Source organism: Lepidochelys olivacea, assembly GCF_965140295.1.
Source record: "Lepidochelys olivacea isolate rLepOli2 genome assembly, chromosome: 10".
Classification (NCBI taxonomy): domain Eukaryota; kingdom Metazoa; phylum Chordata; order Testudines; family Cheloniidae; genus Lepidochelys; species Lepidochelys olivacea.
In genome coordinates this window covers 50070072-50091424 of record NC_140420.1, presented here as the reverse complement: position 1 = coordinate 50091424, position 21353 = coordinate 50070072, and the positions used below count along the sequence as shown (strand labels likewise).

Sequence of the window (21353 nt, the reverse complement as noted above, 5' to 3'; positions counted from 1 at the left end):
AAATGTTAAGGAATGCTTTCCTGAATTGAGGCCTATATGAGCCAGCACTTAAGCACATGCAGTAAGTCCCAATGGGCTGGAGTTAAAGCATGTCCTGTATAGGAATGGACTTACTGCTTGTGCTTAAGTGCTTTCCAAAATGTGGGCTTTAGTGAAGATAATGCTCCCCTGAAATAGAGTTAAATAATTTAAATGTAATTTTTGTGTGCTTGCTCCACATACTGGCACTTAATTGAATAAGAGGTTTAGTATTTTTATTATAAATATTTTCTGTCTTTCAGACTAATATAAATTTTGCTGCTCATCAAAATCAATTTCATTTTACATTAATTGTTAGGGATCAACATTAACTTCCTGCACACTCAGCTTGCCATACACAGGTGCATACACACGCAATTTTAAAATGTTAATTACATATATTTTGACCTTTGTTTTGTAGAAGGAAATGGCTGCTCATCTTATTAAACAGTTAACATGAAATAGATTGATTTGCTTTTATCATCAGGTCATTGGAATGCAGAGGAATAAAATGTCTGATTAAATAAAAGAAAAAATTAGGTCATCTATTGTAGGTTTTGTTTTGTTTACACAATGTGTTGGGTATTTTTCTCTCTCATGTTCACACATATCAACATTTGGGTTCAAATATGGCTTAGCAAATAACACCCAAAACAATACATTAGCTGCAAAAGGAAAATTATGTACGAGTTAACCCTGAACCCTTTTAATAAATGAGTTAGCTTTCCTTCAGTGCCTTTATTATCTGTTTTCATACCCAAAATTTAAACTTCTTCGAGCATTTGATGTTACACTGATTCTATCTGTTGATGGACTTGGTATTACATGGCGTCCTGGAGACATCTTCTTTACTTCCCAGGCCAATGAAGTAGGTCTAAAAATTCAGGAGAGAATGAATTAAGAATAAATCCTAAGTAGTCATTACAACATTTTTTTAATGGATATTCCTATTTCAACTTGAAGTAAAACAAAATCAGTGGATGTTGGTGATGTAGCAACAGTGGGAAATTTTATCTGAACTAGGCTAATGTGGGCACAGCCAGTGGTTGTAATATATAATATGTTAACTATTGATTAATGCAAAAATGGAACCAAGCAAGGAATCAATAGGGCAAGGAAAAGCATGGGCTTGATCTGAATGCAATACTGGGTGACCTTCGGCAAGTTACTTCACCTTTCTGTGCCTCAGTTTCCCCATCTGTAAAATGGGGATAGTGATGCTTATAAGCCTCCTTTGTAAAGCACTTTGAGATCTACTGATAAAAACTGCTATGTAAGAGCTAGGTATTATTATTGTTGATGTTATTGGAGCCTAAATTCTAAGCTTTTTCTTCTCAGATAATTACTTAAGAGATTTTGCAAGGTGGGGACACCTACACAGATGACACCAAGAAGAACAGGGTATTATGAAATTGTTTATAGAAAGCAGAATTTAGCTTTCCTTGGGAAAACAGGAACCCAAATAAACAGTTAGGCTGCTCTTTTTTCATAGATAGTAGGTAAAATTTTCAGTCATTCAAATGACCTAGGAGTCCAACGGTATGTCAGGAGATGTGATAACAGTACAGACTGGCATACCCACTCTAGCTTTAATCTAGCTAGCATGGCTAAAAACAGTAATAAAGACATGGCAGCACAGGCTTCTGTGTGGGCCGAACAAGCACAGCAGGGAACCTGAGTATGCTCTCACTTACTAGCCTGCAAATAAAAGGAACCCAAAATACTTTTTTTTTAAAAAAAAAATACCATGATTTCATATGGCTCTGTTCATGGTTTTTTAATGATTGGAGCTGGCAATATTGCTTAAGTAGGACTTAAGTGGCTCATAGGTCCTTGTGTTGACCTCTGCACTAGGGTGAATTTCACCCTGAGAGAATATTAGGAAATAGATTAAAAGAAAAGAAAAAAATCTGATTACCTGCTTTGAGCATCAGCCTTTTCTAGCTTTTCCTGTAGCTGTATCCAGTCAATCAATGCCTTGAAATCTCTTACATAGTTATCTAGCATCATTAGAACCTCCTGAAAGAACAACAACCTACATCAGGTATTTGTATTTATGGGGGTGGGGAAGGCAAAGAAAGAGACAAAACTGGAAGAATAGAGAACTCAGCAAAAAACCTGACCGGATAGTACAAATTTCACTCTATTACAACGAAAGTGGCAACATCCGCTTTAGTAAAGGTTGCATAATATTTTCCATTCTGACACTGCTTCAAGTTGCCGATAACTTTCTGAAAATTAAACTTTTGGAGCTGAAATTTACCAGTCTTGGTCCCTGCTTGTAAGTGGAGCCTTTGAATGGCTTGAGCAAAAACAGTTCAGACTTAAAGGAGAGTTAAAAATACTTTTCCTATTATAAATAATTCTTGTGACTTTTTTGAACGTCTCTGCAAAAAAAACGGCTAAGGACAGAAAGCTGAAATCTGGCATGTAAGTTAAAGCTCTCATTAAGCACAAGTGTTTCTGAATGTTTCAGTGAAATTTGATTTTGATTTGACAAGTTATGATCTTTTAAAAATCACATGCTGGATATGAGCAGTACATTTTGCATACAGTTTTGATAAACTTATGAACTGCACAGGAAAACTACATTGCACGAACATTAATGATTCACTTGGCTGTGTAATGTGCAAAATGATTAGGGAGGGCGGCTGCACATTTTGTAAAGTCAACAGGAGAGAGTCCACTCTAATGAATCCTAGGACATCAGCAGCCGGGGAAGGCAGAAAGCACGCTACCTAGCTCTGTAGCCCACAGGAGAGAACCCCTCTTCCGCAGAATTCCTAAATTGTGGCACACAGAACATCCTGCTGGTGTATAGCAATACTAGTCTGTCTGGAGATTATGGAATGTATATGTGATATTGCCACATAAGATTCTTCTCAACCTCAGCATCAACAAAATTATAAATTATACTGTAATTACAGAATATTACTGGTGATGGTTTAAGAGGCAGAAAGTATACAGGGAGAGATTATGGCATTGGCAATTGTCTTGTAAACAGAACATATTTGATGTGAAGTTACTGAGAGCACTACTAAGCACAGAACCCCAGGATGTAAAGTTTACATTCACTTTTCTCAAAATAACTGCACTTTAAGAATTGTAAATCACAGAATCCCATATTCATGGCTTTAGAATAATTACATATTTAGCCCTTATAACAGCCAATGATCAGATTACACATCCTGTTTTTATAGATAAGTGATTCTATTATCTTTTTGGAAAGACACTGTTGAATGAAATATAATTGTTCAAGAATTTACCTACATTTCTTAAGTGATTCAAAATCAGCTATTTCAGTCAGACAAAGTGAAAGCTGCATCCATGACTGCCTTTCATGGCTTGAAGCCAGACTGATACAGTATGTTGGAATTCAATTGATAATGAACAGATCTTGCAAGATCAGATTAATCTGATAGAACCTAGTCATGTATACACTGACGAGTAACCATTTTACAACTGCAGACCTGTAATATGAATCTAATATAATTTCTCACATCTAAAGAAGAAAATTAGCGGCACAATAATCATGTACACTGAGCAAAACAGAATTAAAAGTCTTTACTTCCTTCTAGTAGCAAAAAATATTATTAAGCTTTACTGTGAAAATGATTCACCGTACATACTGGTTTCCAATTCATTCAAGCTTTGGAAGTGTGTTAACTATGTCAAGGTTGCCCTTAAACACAGAAAACAACAGTTAAAATTGAAAAGGCCATTTCCCCTAGTAGGGCCTGATTCTGTAGTCTCCACCCAGGCAATTCTCCCACTAATTTCAGTGGGAGATTTACCTAGGTATGAGCTCTTACTTGTTTCACTTTTTTTAACTGATAGCTATACGTATAATCTAAATCAGACTTCCTTATTCTCTTCTACTTAATTCAGGCAAATGCAATTCAGCCCTGTGCAGAAGACCAGCACAAGGCCTATGGACCACTTATCTCCCACTTAAGCACTCAAAATAGGACTTAACTGAGACATAAGTGGTGTATAGTCCATGGAGTGGACTACCCTCAGGGGTAATTTTCACCCAAAATGAAGGGAAGAAAGAACTCTCTGACAAATACTAATAAAAAAAATGTTAACACTGAGACTTTATATATACATATACAGAGAAAGATGAAAGATAACTACAAATACATCTGTTGGACAGTCTAAACGTGTATTATAGTAAATATTTACAAATATATATAAAAAATCAAAACTTTTATATCAACATTATGCTGTCTTTATTTTGAAGTGTCACAAAAACAAAACATTTTATTTATTATTCTTAAAAGATAATTGGCATTGCAAAGTAACTGGTAAGAAAAGTCTGCTACAAGAAATAAACAAATTATGTGTTTAGCCAGCTCTCTTCTTCCAATTTCACAAATAAAAGTCTAGGTTTCTAATTCAGTTTAAGTCAGTCATATTATCTTGCGCTGAACGTTAACAGTAAGAGCATAGAAAGCAAGATTAATTCAGTATAATTTATTTTAAAATGTCTGCTACTTAGATTTTCCCTATTAAAAACGGAATTAATCCAAATATGAGTTATATTTCTGAAGCTAGATGGCACAAAGAAAATACAATAAATGGCTTAAACAACCTATTTTAAGGAATGTTTAGCTACACTTTATCAGAAATTATCAGAGCAGTACCATGCAGCTGTAATCTGAGTCATGTTTTACGAACAAGGGAATACAAACAAGACAAGCAGCTGGAGCGGCCCCATATTCACTGATGCACATCTTTCTCCCTAAAGCTATGAAGGCCATTTTGTCAAGCAGGATGAAGCAGAACAAAAGTGGCTCTGAAAGCGCCGTTACAGGCATCCAGATAACTACATATAGATGTACAGCTAAAATTACCAATTAGTTTACCAATTGGCTGCAACGGATTCGATTGGTTTGTAATTAATTCTAGTTACTGGCGCATACAGCAGGATGGTTGGCGCCATCCCTTTGTCCTCCTGATACACAATACTACTGCACAGGGCCCTAGGGTCTTGGCTCTCTAATTCACCTACTGTACTGAGTGTAGCAGATATACCCTATGGTGCTGAAGCAGTGGAAACTTGTACCACTTGAGAAGGTGCTGACAAAAAGGAACCTTTATGGGGTAGACTGCTGCTACACTAGACTCAAGGCAATTTTAAATGCCATTATTTTTCAAGGTCAAGTGTAACTCATACTGATTTTTAAAGGGCCACTACAAGCTAAGAAAACAGGTTGGGGTTGAGGGGATGATCTTAAAACCAATGTCAACAGGAAAATGTGAAACAGAAGAATTTCTACAATATTAAAATTCCCCCCTGCATCATTCTAATGACTTCTTCATGCTTTCTTTTTCTACCTTAGTGTATTTCCTTCCTCCAGTCCTGACACATTAGCTTCATTTCAAACACCACCACATTTTTTTAAATATATACATATTTTAATCCCTGCTTCTTCTTCCTACATTTGGGGCTCATGGTAATCTTTTCCATGGATGTCCCCACCTTTCCTAAACACCTTGGAGAAGCCTTACCATAATGCATTTGCAAAACAGTATATGTGTGGTCCTGTGATCTCATACAGCTTCCTGTATCTTAAAGGTTTTTATAAATAATGAAAATACCTCATCATCCTTCAAGTTTAGTATCAATATGGTAGAATTTTTGAACTGGAATGAAAACAATATATATTTAATTGAAGTGTTTCTCTAGTTAGTTGAAAAGGTGACATTAATTTCAGCAGTGGGCAATTAAAGAGGGCAACCCTTGAATAAATATTGGACAGGTCTCTAGACATTAGAGCCTCACACCCTATAATTCACACATACAAAAATGGCCTCCCCTCACTTCATAGCAACGGCTTAGTGGCAGACCACTGGAAGGATGTCTAATATTAGTAAGACCTCATTATTTTTACAAAATATCTACAGTAAATTTACTAGTGTTCTCTTTTTCTGTCTGATTCCATGGAAACACATCCCTAGGTCCTCTGCAGGGACCTGGCTTCATAGGTGTGGATAGACAGCCCAGCCCTGCTGTCTAATCTATCATGACCCCTAAATTAAGCAGGGATTGCTGATGTAATTTAATGCCTCTTACCCAAGCCAGAAATAACATACATGGGTTAACCCACCACAGAGTGCAACACACATACATTGAAGGGATAGGATGGGAGGTGTCAAGGCAGGAGAGGGTCAGCAACAGTAGGAGATACCATAGACGTACAGCTCCTGCTCGTACATGAGTCATGTGGGTCCAGAAGCTGTGCAGAAACACAGGGATCTCCCATAGAATAATCAAGAAGAAACTCCATGAGCGGAAGGAAACTCAATCAGTTTCCAGTCCCCTGTATAAAAAAAAAATCTACAATGATTTGGTTCCTATTGCATGTACCTTTCGAAAAAAGGAGTCTAGTTTGTTCAGATATAAATGTAGTCAACTTTGAAACCAAAGCTTCTCAGTTTCACTCCCCTACACTAAAATGCAGGGAAGGTGGGGGCGTGGGTGGGAAAGGAGACCACAAGATGGAACAGTTTCCCACCATTCTCACCAATAGAACATACCAGAGAAAAGAACTCTATTAAGACACAAATGTTCAGTTCATTCTCAGGACTGGAAATGGGTATTGAGTTTTTTCTACAAGTTGTTAGTTCCCCAGAGTAATTATGTCGTACATTTTGGATTAAATATTTGTCAGATTAGGTGCCATTTTCAGTTATTCCTGCATAAAAAAGAGGCAAACCTAGTATTTTTCTCTTCTGTCTTTCTATTTAATTTTGAAAAGGACAATCAGATATTTGTTTTAGTCATTTGTTTTAAAAATTGCCCTGAGGCTGAGAGTTTGCACAACAAGTTTCAGTGCAGAGATACTTTTTTGACAGCCAAATTATAAATGCTTAGAAGAACCCAGAGGGTTTGGTTTGGATTCTTGCTTCCTAGTCAGGGACAGTTGCCAAAGCAGTGTGTTTAATCTTAGTGGAGGATGGGGGGAGGGAAGTAATCCCTTTACTCTATCTAATGGAGTGCCACTGAACCACTCTCAGTCAATGAAAAATCACAGTAACATGAGGCCTTAAAGAAGAGGCAAAAACTGTGTGATGGGGGAGAAAAACAATATAATATACACAAATAACTGGAGTTCTCCAAAAGATGTTGCCTCCACTATAGCAGTCTTGCACCATGCACATAAATCACTGAACTGTTAGTAGTTAAAGCTACTGGGAGCACTTGTGACAATCTAGGATCCAAATGTTCAAGATCCCATAACTGTTCTCAATTTCTTTCCTCATCAAAGCATCCATTAAGGGACTGCAAAGAGGAGTGGAGGAAAGATGATGAATGTGTCTCAGCAGAGGCCTCCACCCAATCTCACGCTGATTTGCCATCTATTCGCTTCACTGACTTCAACCGAGTCATTCTTGGTTTACACTGGGGTAACAGAATAGAATTTGGCCCTATATATTTTGAGAATTCCAAGTATTGCTAGGCAACCTTCATTTTGCTTTAACGAATTATCTCAGCAGACCAGTGTAGGAGACTAATCAGCAGAATCACAATCACAGGAGGCCAGGGAGTGCCGACTTAGAAACAGACTGAAGCGCTGCTCTACTGAAAGGAGCAACTGATCTATATTCAGAGTCAAGAGAATAATACTTCATGCAGGTGTGAACTCCACATCGCAGCCTAACATATTTCAAAAATAGACATATTTCTAATAGAGGCAGCCAGTGTAGCCACAGGTCTCACAGAATGCCCTCAATCTGTCTGGAATTGAGACTCCAGCCTGACCATAAAAGGCCTAGATACAAACCAGAAACCATTTGGAAAGCCTCTGAATTGAAATTTGGATTTCTCCACAGGGGAAAAAAAAAAAGGAAAATTTACAAATAACTCTGACCTTTTTCCAAACAGTATTAAAAACTTTTTAAATATCTAACCTATGACATGTCATTCCATGGATAGATAAGACTTGTGAATAACACAGCATGAGACTTATATATTTGCTAATATGAAAATCTATGACCATCTCACTAGGCTTTGGGGTGATGTTTCAGAACCACTTTGTCTTTCTGAATACAGCATAAGGAGGATCAGCCATAGAACTTCCAGATTGTTTCTTTTAGAAGATGAAGTGTGAATAAACATTCTTCTAGAGGTTCAACTCTAGTAAGAAATCAATTCAAGACCCAGTGGTTTTTGGGGTTGTCAAACTAATCAAAATACATGTAATGGCCCTAAAAACTAAGATGGAAGAACCCTGAAATTGTCGCTGGTATGAAGAAATGGAAGATAAATGAACCCATCCTGATGATGGACAACAGAAGAACACACTGTTTGTTTAGATAATACTTGTCTGTCATATTGTATCTGAGAGTCAATACAGATTATCCATTCACTGAGTTCAGGAAAACCTTGACCACTAGCCTAATTTCTCTTAGCGCCAATATATTTGTATGCAATCTATTTTCTTTGTTTTCCAAACATTAAACAAGGAGGGGCAGAGTGAGATTGGGAACAAGAGAGTAAAAGGGAAGAAAGAAAATATTTCAAGTACGAATATTTGTACGGAGGGATGATCTGGTGGGTAATACACAGGACTGACAGAGAGGACTCTAGATTTCATTCCCAGTTCTGCCACTGACTCACTGTGTAACCTTACCTTCCTGTGCCCAGATTTACTCATATGTAAAGTGGAGACGATAATATTAACCTACTTCAAGAGATAGGTGAAAATACTTTAAGATCCTTGGATGAGGATTACTACTATTAATTATCATCATCACCATTAAGTAGATTGAGACAGGCCGAATCAGAAAATACATATTCACTTCATCTGCTCACATCTGCAAAAATGTCGCTTTAGGAGCAACTTAGAACATAGCAAACTGTTTGGGAGGAGCTAACTTTCGAACATGTTCCTGTGCCAGAGTCACAAAGTCTGGTGGATGGAAGTTAGAGGTAAAGCTTCGTCAGAGTTCATGGCAATGTGACTGGACCATCTCCAAATTTCACAGGAGGGCAGCACAGACCGTTCATTATGAATTGGGGAGTGTGTCATGTCCTACAAAGGGTTAGAGGGCTACTCTTCTGTTGGGCTAGAGAATGCTAAATAATAAAATAAAACAGAGATATAAAATTCACGGAAAAAAATCAATATTTAACTTGAATGTGGGGCGACTATAATATAGCACTTATCTACACAATTTAGCATTTCATTTTTGTTTCCTACTTGGTCTTTTATTCACCAGTTCTGTCACCACTGATCCAGTGGACAGACTAATTTAAATGAAATAAGACTATATTTAAACTTGCTTCTTTTAGAGGTAATTTAACCAATTTGTCACTGTATCCTTAAGCATGAAGCATCAAAGCAGTATCAATACATACATTTGTGGTTTCAAATACCTCAGCTCCAAACCATTAGCAAGAGTTATTGAGATACTGCCTTAGGCAGCATCCAAAGCCAGGAGGAAATATACACAACAGCTGATCTTCTTACACACATTTCCACTGTTTGCATCCTTACCGCAACCCTTTCGTCTGCAATTTCAACCACAACCAGTCACCAGAGCTCAGCCGCATTTGGAAGCACTAAACATTATCCACAGTGACAATCTAATCAATAACCAAGTACTCCAAATCATAAGATTGAATAAATCCCATATGTATAACTTCAAAAACAAACACACACATTTTCAATGTATCCTGGATTAATCCAAACGTGTTAAATGCTGGTAATAGGGTCAGGTTTTATTTTCTTTACAAGTATAAATCTTGTATTGGAATTTGATCTTTAGCACAATTAAAACATTTATAACACTGCATGATGTATCCACTTGATTTTTTCAGTATATGGAAAAATAGTGAAAAATTTCCCAGATTAAAATAGAAATATTCAAAATAATAAATTAAGATTATTTGAATAAAATCTATACTAAAGGTTTTCTTAATAACAATTATTTATTTTCAGAGGACAATTTAAAAATAAAAATAAGTAACACAAAGGCTAGAGGAACAATTACCAGATATTATATTTCCTTATTTAATATTATTTTTACAAAACACTTATATAACACTGTAAATATAAATGACACTTCACAAATTTAGCTAACAATATGTTCTCTGCTCACATAGCTTTCAAACTAAATAGGCAAGACAAACAAGACGACAAAATATGAGTCAACACGAGTGCTGTTTTTGTTTATCATCATCAATGTCCTTTAGTCCCTCAGACCTGGCAGACTTTGTGTGACTTCTCAACTGTAGCCAGCGATTTGCCTGTCTAGTACCATAAGGTAACTCTTTTTTATATAATTAATACTGTTCTAAACCACTGAATACCTTCTCTAGACACATCAGGCAAGTACGAAGTGTTAACAAGTAAGCATAAAAGTGAAATTAAAGCTATTTCCACAGTTAATATAGACTTTAATTATAAAACTGATTTTCATCTTAAAATGTAATTTAAAGATTCAGAAGACCAGAGTGGTCTTTTTAATCTCTAAACTCCAAAAATATAATTATTAAAGTTATTGCTTAAACAATCCAGCAGAATTACTACATATTACTTATCTATCAACATTGCAGTGTCACTGTATGTTCATGGGAGGTTACAGTACACGAAGAGAGACTATATGAGCCACAGAGAAGATCAAATCTTCCAGCTGAAATTCTTATAATGCCTAGTCTTTTCTATTACAACATTGTCCATTATCAGAATTATTTTAATAAGCAAAATAGAAAAATATCTAGTAAAATTTAATAAATATTTAATGGCTAGTTAAACAATTGGAAAAATAGCTTTACCACCAAATCAGAAAAAAGAAAAGGAGTATTTGTGGCACCTTAGAGACTCTCTAAGGTGCCACAAGTACTCCTTTCCTTTTGGCGAATACTGACTAACATGGCTGTTACTCTGAAACCTGTCACCAAATCAGAGTCATCCAAGAACTATTTTTATACAATGACAATGCATCATGGCTCAGTTGATCCACCCCAGAACCTTTAAAAAGAGGAGACCATATGTGGGGAGAGGAAGAAGTTCCACCTCCCTTGTCTCAGAAGATTCTCTGCTCGCAACTCCACAGAGTACAAGGTGTGGAGTTGGAGGCAGGATATGCTGATGCTACTGCATGCATAGCTGCTGTGGGATGTGATCAATGGCAGCATGGCTCCTAATAAAGCTATGTTGCCCAGGGGTAAGATAGACAGAGAAGCAATAGTTATCCTTGAAGGACAGACAGCTCCTGTCTCCACACAAAAAGGGGATTTCCTCCCTGTAGATCCTTAGGAAGTGTGTACTTTGGAGAGGATATTGCTCCAAAATCTGTGTGTCTGCAAATCTCTACCACTGTGAGGGAACAGTCTCATAAAAACTCTTTAAAGTGAACTTTGCACTGTTTTGCACACAAACCCTCTCCTGAGGGTGTCAGAACATAAGAATGGCCATATCAAGTCAGACCAATGGTCCATCTGCCCAGTATTCTGCCTTACGACAGTGGCCACTGCCAGATGCTTCAGAGAGAATGAACAGAACAGGGCAATTGTCAAGTGATCCATCCCCTGTCATCCAGTCCCACCTTCTGGCAGTCAGAGAGGTTTAGGAACACACAGAGCATGGAGTTGCATTCCCTGACCATCTTGGCTAATAGCTATTAATGGACATATCCTTCATGAATTCTTTTTTGAACCCAGATATACTTTTGGCCTCACAACATCCCCTGGCAACAAATTCCACAAGTCGACTGTGTGTTGTGCAAAGAAGTACTTCCATATGGTTGTTTTACAGAATGGGGCAATCTACACTATTGTCTTAAAATCATATTTAGAGGACACACTGAAATAGCTCTATCAGGTTCACAGAATCAGATAAATATATGGCTAGAAGGGATTTAGAGATCTCACCTAGTCCATCCCCTTGTGCTGAGGCAGGATTAAATATACCTAGACCATTCCTGAGAGGTGTTTGTCTAACCTATTCCTAAAAACTTCCAATGATGGGGATTCCACAACCTCCTTACATAACCTGTTCCAGAGCTTAATTATCTGTATATTTTGAAAGCTCCTCCTAATATCTAACCTGAATCTTCCTTGTTAAAATAAGCCAATTACTTCTTGTCCTACCCTCAGTGGACATGGAGAAAAATTGATTTCCATCCTCTGTATTGATCACCTTTTACATATTTGAAGATTGTTTTCATACCCTTCCCCCATATCCATCCCAGTCTTCTCTTCTCTAGCTGAACATGCCTAGAGCTTTCAGCCTTTCCTCATAGTCATATTTTCCAAACCTCGTAATTTTTGTTATTCTCCTCTGGACTCTCTCCAATTTGTTCACATCTTTCTTAAAGGGCAGTGCCCAAAACTGGACACAATACTCCAGCTGAGGCCTTACCAGTGCCAAGTAAAGTGGAACAATTATCTTCCCTGTCTTACATATAACATTTCTATTAATACATATCACAATAACATCTGCTATTTTTGAAGCAGAAGACTCAAATTCAATTTGTGATTCACTATAATCCACAAATCTTTTTCTGCAATACTGCTGCCTAGCCAGTTATTCCCTGTTACATATTTATGCATTTGATTTTTCCTTCCTAAATGTGGTACTTTGCACTTGTCTTTTTTGAATTTCATCTTGTTGATTTCAGACCAATTCTCCACTTTATCAAGAGCATCCTGAATTCTAATCCTGTCCTCCAAAGTGCTTGCAACCACTCTCAGCTTGATGTCATTCACAAATTGTATAAGCAAACTCTCCTCTCCATCATTCAAGTTATGATGAAACACTGAATGGTACCGGAACCAGGACTGACCCCTGAAAGGCCACAGGAGACATGAACCATTGATAAATACTCTGAGTATGGTCTTTCAACCAGTTTTGCACCTACCTAATTTCATCTAGGCCATATTTCCATAAACTGCTTATTAGAATATCATGCAAAACAGAGTCAAGAGCGTCACTATAGTCCAGCTTTATCAAGTCTACTGCTTCTCCCCATCCAGTAGGCCAGTTACTTTGTCAAAGAAGGAAACTAGATTGGTTTGGGATGACATGTACTTGAAAAATCCATCTTGGCTATTACTTACCACCTTATTGTCCTCCAGATTTGAACAAACTGTTTAATAATTTGTTCGAGTATCTTTCTGGGTATCCAAGTTAGGCTGACTAGTCTAAATTCCCCAGGTCCTCCTTTTTCCCCTTTTTGAAAATAGGTACTATGTTTGCCCTTCTCCAGTCCTCCAGGACCTCACCCATCCTTCATGAGTTCGCAAAGGTAATCGTTAACTGGCCAAAGATTGCTTCAGCTAGTTCCTTAAGTACCTTGCAGTGAATTTTGTCGGGCCCTGCTGACCTGAACACATCTAACTTACCTAAGTATTCCTTAACCTGTTCTTTTCCAAGAGCCTTCTCCCTTGTTGTTAATATTAATTGTGTTAACCATCTGGTTACAATTAACTTTTTTAGTGAAGACTGAAGTAAAGACTGAATAGTATATGTTTAGAAAAACATATGTTCTCAACCAAGTAAGCAGACTAGATTCAGAAGAATATGGTCAGTCAGGCATGTAGAGGGTAAATTATCTACCTGTAATTGTTCTCTGAAAGCTAAATTCTGTATTTGAACTAAAGCCCTGAGGTATCATACTTTCAGACAAGAGTCTTCCTTTTAAGCACTTTAAAATATCTTCCATTAAGCCTTTTGCCCTTGGGGAAGCAGTCACGCACCAGAGAATATATGAAGTGCCCCAACCATCACTTCTTATTTACGTGAACAACAAGTGGGGTCCTTCTCTGTAGCACTACAAGTGCTCACTATTTTGCATGACAGAGAAGTAATTTATTGGGATCTTTTGCCTTTATTTCTTAATTTTACTATCACTTCTATTCTGTACTTTAAAGCCCAGAGGAGTTCTAAGCTTCACTCTTGCCATTGTCAGCTTATTATGTTTTTCTATCAGACTTCTACCTTTTATTTTCTTGTGACTTTGTCACAGCTTATACAGAAAAGTGATCTCTACTGATTTCTAGCACTGCTCTGCACAGTAAGAAGAGTTATGATGGGATTTGCTCACTATGAGTTACCACCCTCAGGAAGGCTTAACATTCTACTGTTTTGAAAATTACATTGTTTCTCCTTTACAAAGTGATTTGTTTAAATGCTGTGATGCAATACAATAAATGGAAATAAAAGAGTCTGAAGAATGATAATGGCATCCTCAACTCAAACTGGGTTTTTCTCCCCTCCCATTATTATGTGGGTTGAAGATGGACTATTAACTGTTACCCCTGTTCGATCCAAGTAGTTAGCCAAAGTTCAGGGACCTTTGGATTGTTTCTGTTAGGAAAAATTGATGATGGAGAGACATATCTTTAATGAAATCCTGTTTATTTACAAAGAATATAAAAAGTCCTGTTTCACTGAACACATGAGGAATCAAACAAAAGCAGATGCTTTCTTTGCTCACAACTCCATGTCTCTTTCAGCCAGCATTCAGCCCAAAATCTCTCTCTCAGCTTTTTCTCAGGCCATGCTACAAATGTTTCTGTGTAACTGCATTCTCTCCAAGCTTCTCTGGTCTTTGTGCTGTTTCTTGCACAGACACCCAAACAAAACACAGTTTCAATCCAATCAATGCCCTACTCCCTGCATTTGCGATATCAGTCCCCAGAGAAATCCTTTGTGTGCCACACTGTTAAATTTCTATTCAAGATTTGCCATGTGTCTATGTTTTGGATGGTTCTCCGATTGCTTCAGCTGCCTGGTTTCATAAAGGAGCATCATGATTTCTGACAACAGTCTTACATGAAGATGGGCAGTTATGTGTGCAGTTTCAAAGACCTTTAACCCAATCTATAACACAATCTTAAATATTAATTTTCTAGTTTCTGACAATTTCATTCACATATTTACATTTATTTACATTTACATTATTTACATGGGACATTTAATAAATTAAGGCTAACTAGTTGTTTTAGACATGTTTGAAAACAAGAAAACGGGATGCATACAAAATTCAACTGCTCATGTCTATGCAGGGAATAAAAAGAGAAGGAAGGTGGATGAGGTAATATCTTTTATTGGACCAACTTCTACTGATGAAAGAGAGAAGTTTTGAGCTGCAGAGCTCTTCCTCAGGTCTGCTCTGTGTATCTTGAAAGCTTGTCTCTTCCCCCAACAGAAGATGGTCAATAAAAGATATTACCTCACTCACCTTGTCTCTCTAATATCCTAGGGCCAACAGGGCTACAACACCACTGTAAATGGGGGGGGGGGGAGATAAGATTATTTCATTGGCACGCAACCTGCATAAATCTTGCAATGCAATATTCTGTTGCTGACATTTTGTCCTCAGAAGCAGAGGTGGGGTAAGAGTCTGACTTTTGTCTCTAGATAGCTTAGAGCTCATAGCCCAGGCGGCAATGGCCTAAAGTGGCTTTAATCCACCTTTACATCCTTCCAATCCTAGATTGCTCTGAGGGCTTAAGCAGCACCTGGAAAACAGCCTAAATTACGGCAGTCTCCCTAGGTTGCCTATAAGCCACAGTACTGTCTGAAATCACTACAGTGCTGTGTGCTGAGGCCCCATGCCCCTCCTGGCCCCAATACCATGGCCTTTCAGGCTACGTCTACACTGTAATTAAAAGCCTGCAGCTGGCTCATGCAAGTTGACTCAGGCTAAGGGACTGTTTGGCAGGACTGTAGATGTTAATGTTTGGGCTCAGGAGGGAGCCCACGCTCTAGGACCCTGTGAGGTGGGAGGGTTCCAAAACTCAGACTACAGCCCAAGCCCAAACCTCTACAATGCAATTAAACATTCTCAAAACAAACAAATAAAACAATAATAAAAAAGAAACAATCCAAAGGTCCCTTAGCCCTAGCCCCACAAGCCCAAGTCAGCTGGCATTGGCCAGCCGAGGGTATATAAATGCAGTGTAGATATACCCACCGAGGCTCCTCTGAAGGCAGTTTTATGACTCTCCTCTACATTTTCTGCGCCAAGGGAAACCTACTCTAGATGAAATCAGGGCTTTTAGAGACCCTTTACACCACTCCAGCCCTTTTAAATAATAGCAGAATAGGACTGGAATGGGGAAGAGGATCTCATCTCTGGAGTTAGAAAACAAACATAGGCCCTTGTATATGATATGTATTACAAGGCACAACATGCCACAACATAAACAAGATAGGATGTTGCCAATGGGATGATGTAGTCTCTAAAATCAGAAATGGATACAAAGTTTTATCATACACCTTATTGTGTCAAATATGGATCTATTGTAATGCGCTATGCACTATACCGGAGACTGACCAAGGCCACCCTTAAATTAAGGCATGCAGCGGTGCATCTACTAAGCAAGAAGAACTGTTGACAAGGTCTCACACCAGTGCTTCATGCTCAACCCTGTTTGCATATCCAGTTCTGAGTGCAAGTCAAAAGCCTAATCCTCAGTTACAAAGCCCTAAGTGGGCTGACGCCAGCTATCTGAGTGACTGCCTTTCTCTGCACCATGAAATAAAAGCTGCATTCAGCCAGAGAAGTTTGGCTGACAGAAGTCAGGATATGCCTTGCAGGGAGTAAGGGCAGAGCTTTGGGTGTGGAGAACCACAACTGTGAAACCAGCTTCTGGCAGAGATTTGGCTGCACCTAAATTTTACCACCAGCCTTACACAGCAAAAAATCCTTTTGAAAAAGAAAAGAAAATGATGTATGTACACGCATGTCAATGACATACTGATCAGTCTCACAGGCAAGCCTATATACCTACGTAATTTTACCATAAATTTATATTATACCTTTTTCCTGCTTACCTACATGTACAACATTAATCCTAAGAAAAAAGCAAAAATAATACTTTTCCAAAACATTCTACTATTAGGCATAAATCAAAATAAATATATTATCAAAGTCACCGCCGCTTTATAGTGTACCAAAGGTATCTCTGACATTTAGCTAAGAGCACAATAAATCAATCAATACAATCATCATGTAAAAAGAAATCAAGAAGCAGCTCAACAAATATAACTGATAACTGTTCTCCACAAATAATTAATAGTAAAATTATTTTAAAATTTCCATCTTTCCCGTATCTCATCTTCAAAAAACTCTATTAAAAGATATATGAACATATAATATTGTCTATTCAATGCTATCCCTGAAAAGAAAATTCCAAAAATCAAGGTACTATAACAAAAATAACACACATACAATTTCAACAATCATAGATTCATAGTTTTTTAGGTCAGAAGGGACCATTATGATCATCTAGTCTGACCTCCTGCACAACGCAGGCCACAGAATTTCACCCACCCACTCCTGCGAAAAACCTCTCACCTATGTCTGAGCTACTGAAGTCCTCAAATTGTGGTTTAAAGATTTCAAGGAGCAGAGAATCCTCCAGCAAGTGACCCATGCCCCATGCTACAGAGGAAGGTGAAAACCTCCAGGGCCTCTTCCAATCTGCCCTGGAGGAAAATTCCTTCCCGACCCCAAATATGGCCATCAGCTAATCCCTGAGCATATGGGCAAGATTCACCAGCCAGATACTACAGAAAATTCTTTCCTGGGTAACTCAGATCCCACCCCATCCCATCACAGGCCATTGGGCCTATTTACCATGAATATTTAATTACCACTGGGACTGCACTGAAGTGGAGGTTTTGTGATGAAACAGGCATTTCTTTATATATGATGAAAATAATGCAGCTACTAAATATGTTTGGCGGTATAAGATTTAGGATTTACATAAATATTCGTTTCTATGCTTTTAAGTGCCTGGGGAGTTTTGCAGGCAAACAATGTGACAGGTAACTGCATTGTTGTCACTTACTAATCTTAACTGTTGTTTTAAATAAAGATTTTTGGTTTGGGATGTATATATATTTCCTTCCAAGCACAGACTGAGTGTTATGACTGGAATTCTAGGTGAGGTCTCAACTTTATAAAGATGTGATAATGATACAAATAAACTTCTTTCCTTCAGTCATAAAAGTTTAAAAATGGTAATCTGATTACATGACAAAGCAGACTGGTTTTCTTAAAAACAAAAATTCATCAGAGAAATTTCCTGAGCAGGAAGACAGTTCAGTAACAAAATGTTAAATTGTGTTAGACCAACTAACGGTTTGGAAGCCTCCAGCTACTGTTCAGTTCTGAAACCTGGTTTCAATTAAATATATTTGTACGCTAATCCCAAAGCCAATTTGGCCATCTCTGATTTCAGCAGAAAACTAGATACACATGATAAGATGAAAGTTTATTTTAAACTATATATGTAGATATGTAGATATATACATATCACAATGATTAGATAATGGGTTCCAGAATTTGGTGAACTTTCAGCCATGTTTAATGTTAAAAAAAATGTGCCTTTAATATTTTCTTAAAGATGTATTGTTCTGGCTTCTCTTAATTCTTGTGATCATTTAACGCATTATAAAGTAATACAGTGTACAATGAACTCTTATTAAAAGACAACAGTTTTCCTACTGAGTTACTGTATGACACCATGCTTTGTGTGTCTGTTTTACATCTTATTACAAACACAAGGTTATCTAAAATTAGAAAAAACACCTTACAACGACATCCCACCCAGACATTGTTTATACTTGGCCATCAATCCCACTTTCTTACCACCAGAGAGTGAATTAGAAGAGTGATAACTATCTCTGCAGAAACGGAGCAATGTATAATTAAGACATTAAACAGGAAACTAAAGAATGTGAAAACAGGCTGAATCCCAACAGTGCCACCTACAGCAAAAAGTACTGCAGGCAAAAGGATATGACAATTGCTGGAAATATCAACCACAGACTGAATGAGGCGTTTTTGTTTTTTGTTAATATAAATTAATCTTATTGCAGTGTTAAAAGTCTAAGAGAAAGCCACATATTGCTATAAGTTTCATATCATTCCAAACCAGTCAGCGTGTAAGATGAAAGCTGCTTTTTCTTGGCAAAAATAAATATGTTTTCAGCTTTCTTATTTAAGGCCCTCAATTAAAATCTAAAGCATGCAATAATTTGTTCTTGAGGTTCTGTTTCTTGTTTTTAGCTTATCTGTAATGACAAGAACAGCACCAAGAGACACATTGCAATAACTGGGGCAGAACACTTTAGAAAGAGTCTTACCTTGCATTCTACTACGCTCTGATCCGACTCACAAGTAACATAGATTTCATCAACTGCCCGTCTAAGATTGTCAAAAAGAAATGCCCAATATCGAGCTCTCAAATCAACTTTTCGAGGTTGCCTTGTTTTTGTTGGGCTTTTGTCAAAGTTTTTATCTCCAGCGGCTCCTGATGTTATTTTACAGTCTACTGTAGTGCTCTGAAGAGATGAGATACAACATTTAAAAAAACACAAATAAGTGTGGCAAGGGGTTGGGCTTCTGTATAACATACTTTTTTCAACATATGTCAACACTTTCAAACAAGACATTCTTCATTGAGGCTTACGTCATATCCCACTGACTGAGTTCTTCAAACAAATTTTCTCACCTTAAACAAAAGGGGCAGGTTTGTAGAACCTAATTTCTGTTTCTCTGACATTTTTAACCCAATATTTACATCTGCGCAGTAGCAGAAGATATTCTGCTCTGAATGTAGATGGGAAAGTTGCATTTGCCCCATTACTTGTTCTGACAAGAGTATGTTTCCAGAAGATGCAAAAGCTATTTTGCTAATGACTATGCCAGGTACATTCTGTCATCAAACAAATGTTATTGCAAAGATATTGTATAGAACATTTTGTCTCAATTTTTTGTTAAAATATGGTAACTTCAGTGTACAAGTTTTAAGGCCAATGAATACATCTGTGACCAGCCTTTTAATAAATGTTTTATTGCTTCACTGTAGTAAAGAAGTCAGTAAGCACCAAACTAGTTACAAAGAGAAGCTTTCATACTTCAAAAGATTCATGTCTTTGCCTGTATAGGTGACTTTCCATTCATCGCACTCAAACATTACAAGGCAAATTCAAATCCAGCATATTGACTTTAATTGTGTTGCTCTTGCTTATTCCAGGTCTGAAGTTGTCTCTCTGTTGTTTTGATTCTAGAGTCATGATTTCAGCAGTGTTAAACACACCTTAAGCTTCTACTCTCATTTTCAAAGAAGAGAAATGGAGTATAAATTTATGGCTCTCTGCAAATTATTGAGATATAAACGCTACGTTAAATTTGATCACTCTATTTTCTTTGGGCTCGTATCAGTCCCAAATTTTCTTTGTGACTGCTGGTTCACAGATGCTCTGTTTTGTGCCATTTTAAAAGCAATAATTTAATGATTACTACAGCCTTACACATCCGCTGAGCTTGCACATTCAGTTCATTCCTTTTCATAAGGTGGGAGGTAGGTTTTTCTTTGGCTGACTGATATGCTGTAACTCAGTCATAGAAGACATTCTAAAGGGATGTGAAGCACCTCTTCCTGGCTGACAGCTCCAAAATTGAATTCAGCCAGATACAGGATATTGGGCCCATCTAGCCTAAGATTCTCTCCCACAACAACAGCCAAGAGGAAGGAAAGTGTTCCCACACTAGAAGTGCTGCAGGTATGGGGGGTCGTCTCCAGCAACTGGGGCAAGCACCCCAAATCAATCCAAAGTGATCCTCAATCACATGCAATTTTACCATGTATCTATTAACTAGGTCTGAGAACAAAACAGATCAAAGTCCTAGCCTATGGGTTTTATATAAATATATGTACATCATTTATGAAAGAATAAATAGAATTATAGTCACTGGCAGGTCAAAATTGGCCCCAAATTTAGGTTTTGTAAAAATAATCTACCAACCCAAATGTAAATATATAAATATTGCTTTGCAGCATTTGAAATCCAGATAATACAGCACTGCAGTCATTTCTGTGCATGAGAACATGAAATTGCTTGAAGTGATTATAAATCAGTGAAACTGACTAGTCTATTTTCATTGTCTAAATAGAGAGAAATACAAAAAGCAAGAAAATACATAAATAATTAAAAGAAAATTAGGTTTTTAAAAAGTAACAAAAAGCTACTTCCCAGACTATTTAAAGGAAATTCGGGAATAAAGTTGTCAGTATTCTCCTTAAAAAGACACGGCAAGATATTGAGAACTATAACATTACATCTAATCAAATACAAAAACAAAAAGAATGGAGAATAAGCTTTTATAAATAAAAAGGCGCCCATGCATCCTTTTTTCATATCAAAAGAAAAGACTGAAGGTTGAAATATACACCTCCCTCATTACTGCCAACACAAACATAGCATTGTGTTAGTTAGGGCATGAGAACAAGAAAACAAAACCAACTTTAAATGGAAAGTAAAAATAACCATTTAATATCATTAACCAAACAATCAAGCAAC

General features: G+C 37.3%; 1 protein-coding gene across 4 annotated transcripts in view; it reads right to left on the bottom strand.

The window, feature by feature from the left end:
* The window catches only part of SCAPER (S-phase cyclin A associated protein in the ER), a 348781-nt gene that overhangs the window by 271160 nt on the left and 56268 nt on the right, over window positions 1–21353 (bottom strand). For 3 of the 4 annotated variants that reach the window (XM_084641327.1, XM_084641328.1, XM_084641329.1), the window contains exons 5-7: window positions 19134–19331; window positions 1937–2037; window positions 776–892 (exon numbers count right to left, since the gene is read on the bottom strand). In XM_084641327.1, the coding sequence (XP_084497453.1) occupies window positions 776–892; window positions 1937–2037; window positions 19134–19331 (416 nt within the window). The remainder of the gene's footprint in view (window positions 1–775; window positions 893–1936; window positions 2038–19133; window positions 19332–21353) is intronic. The other variant, XM_084641330.1, reaches the window with a different exon arrangement.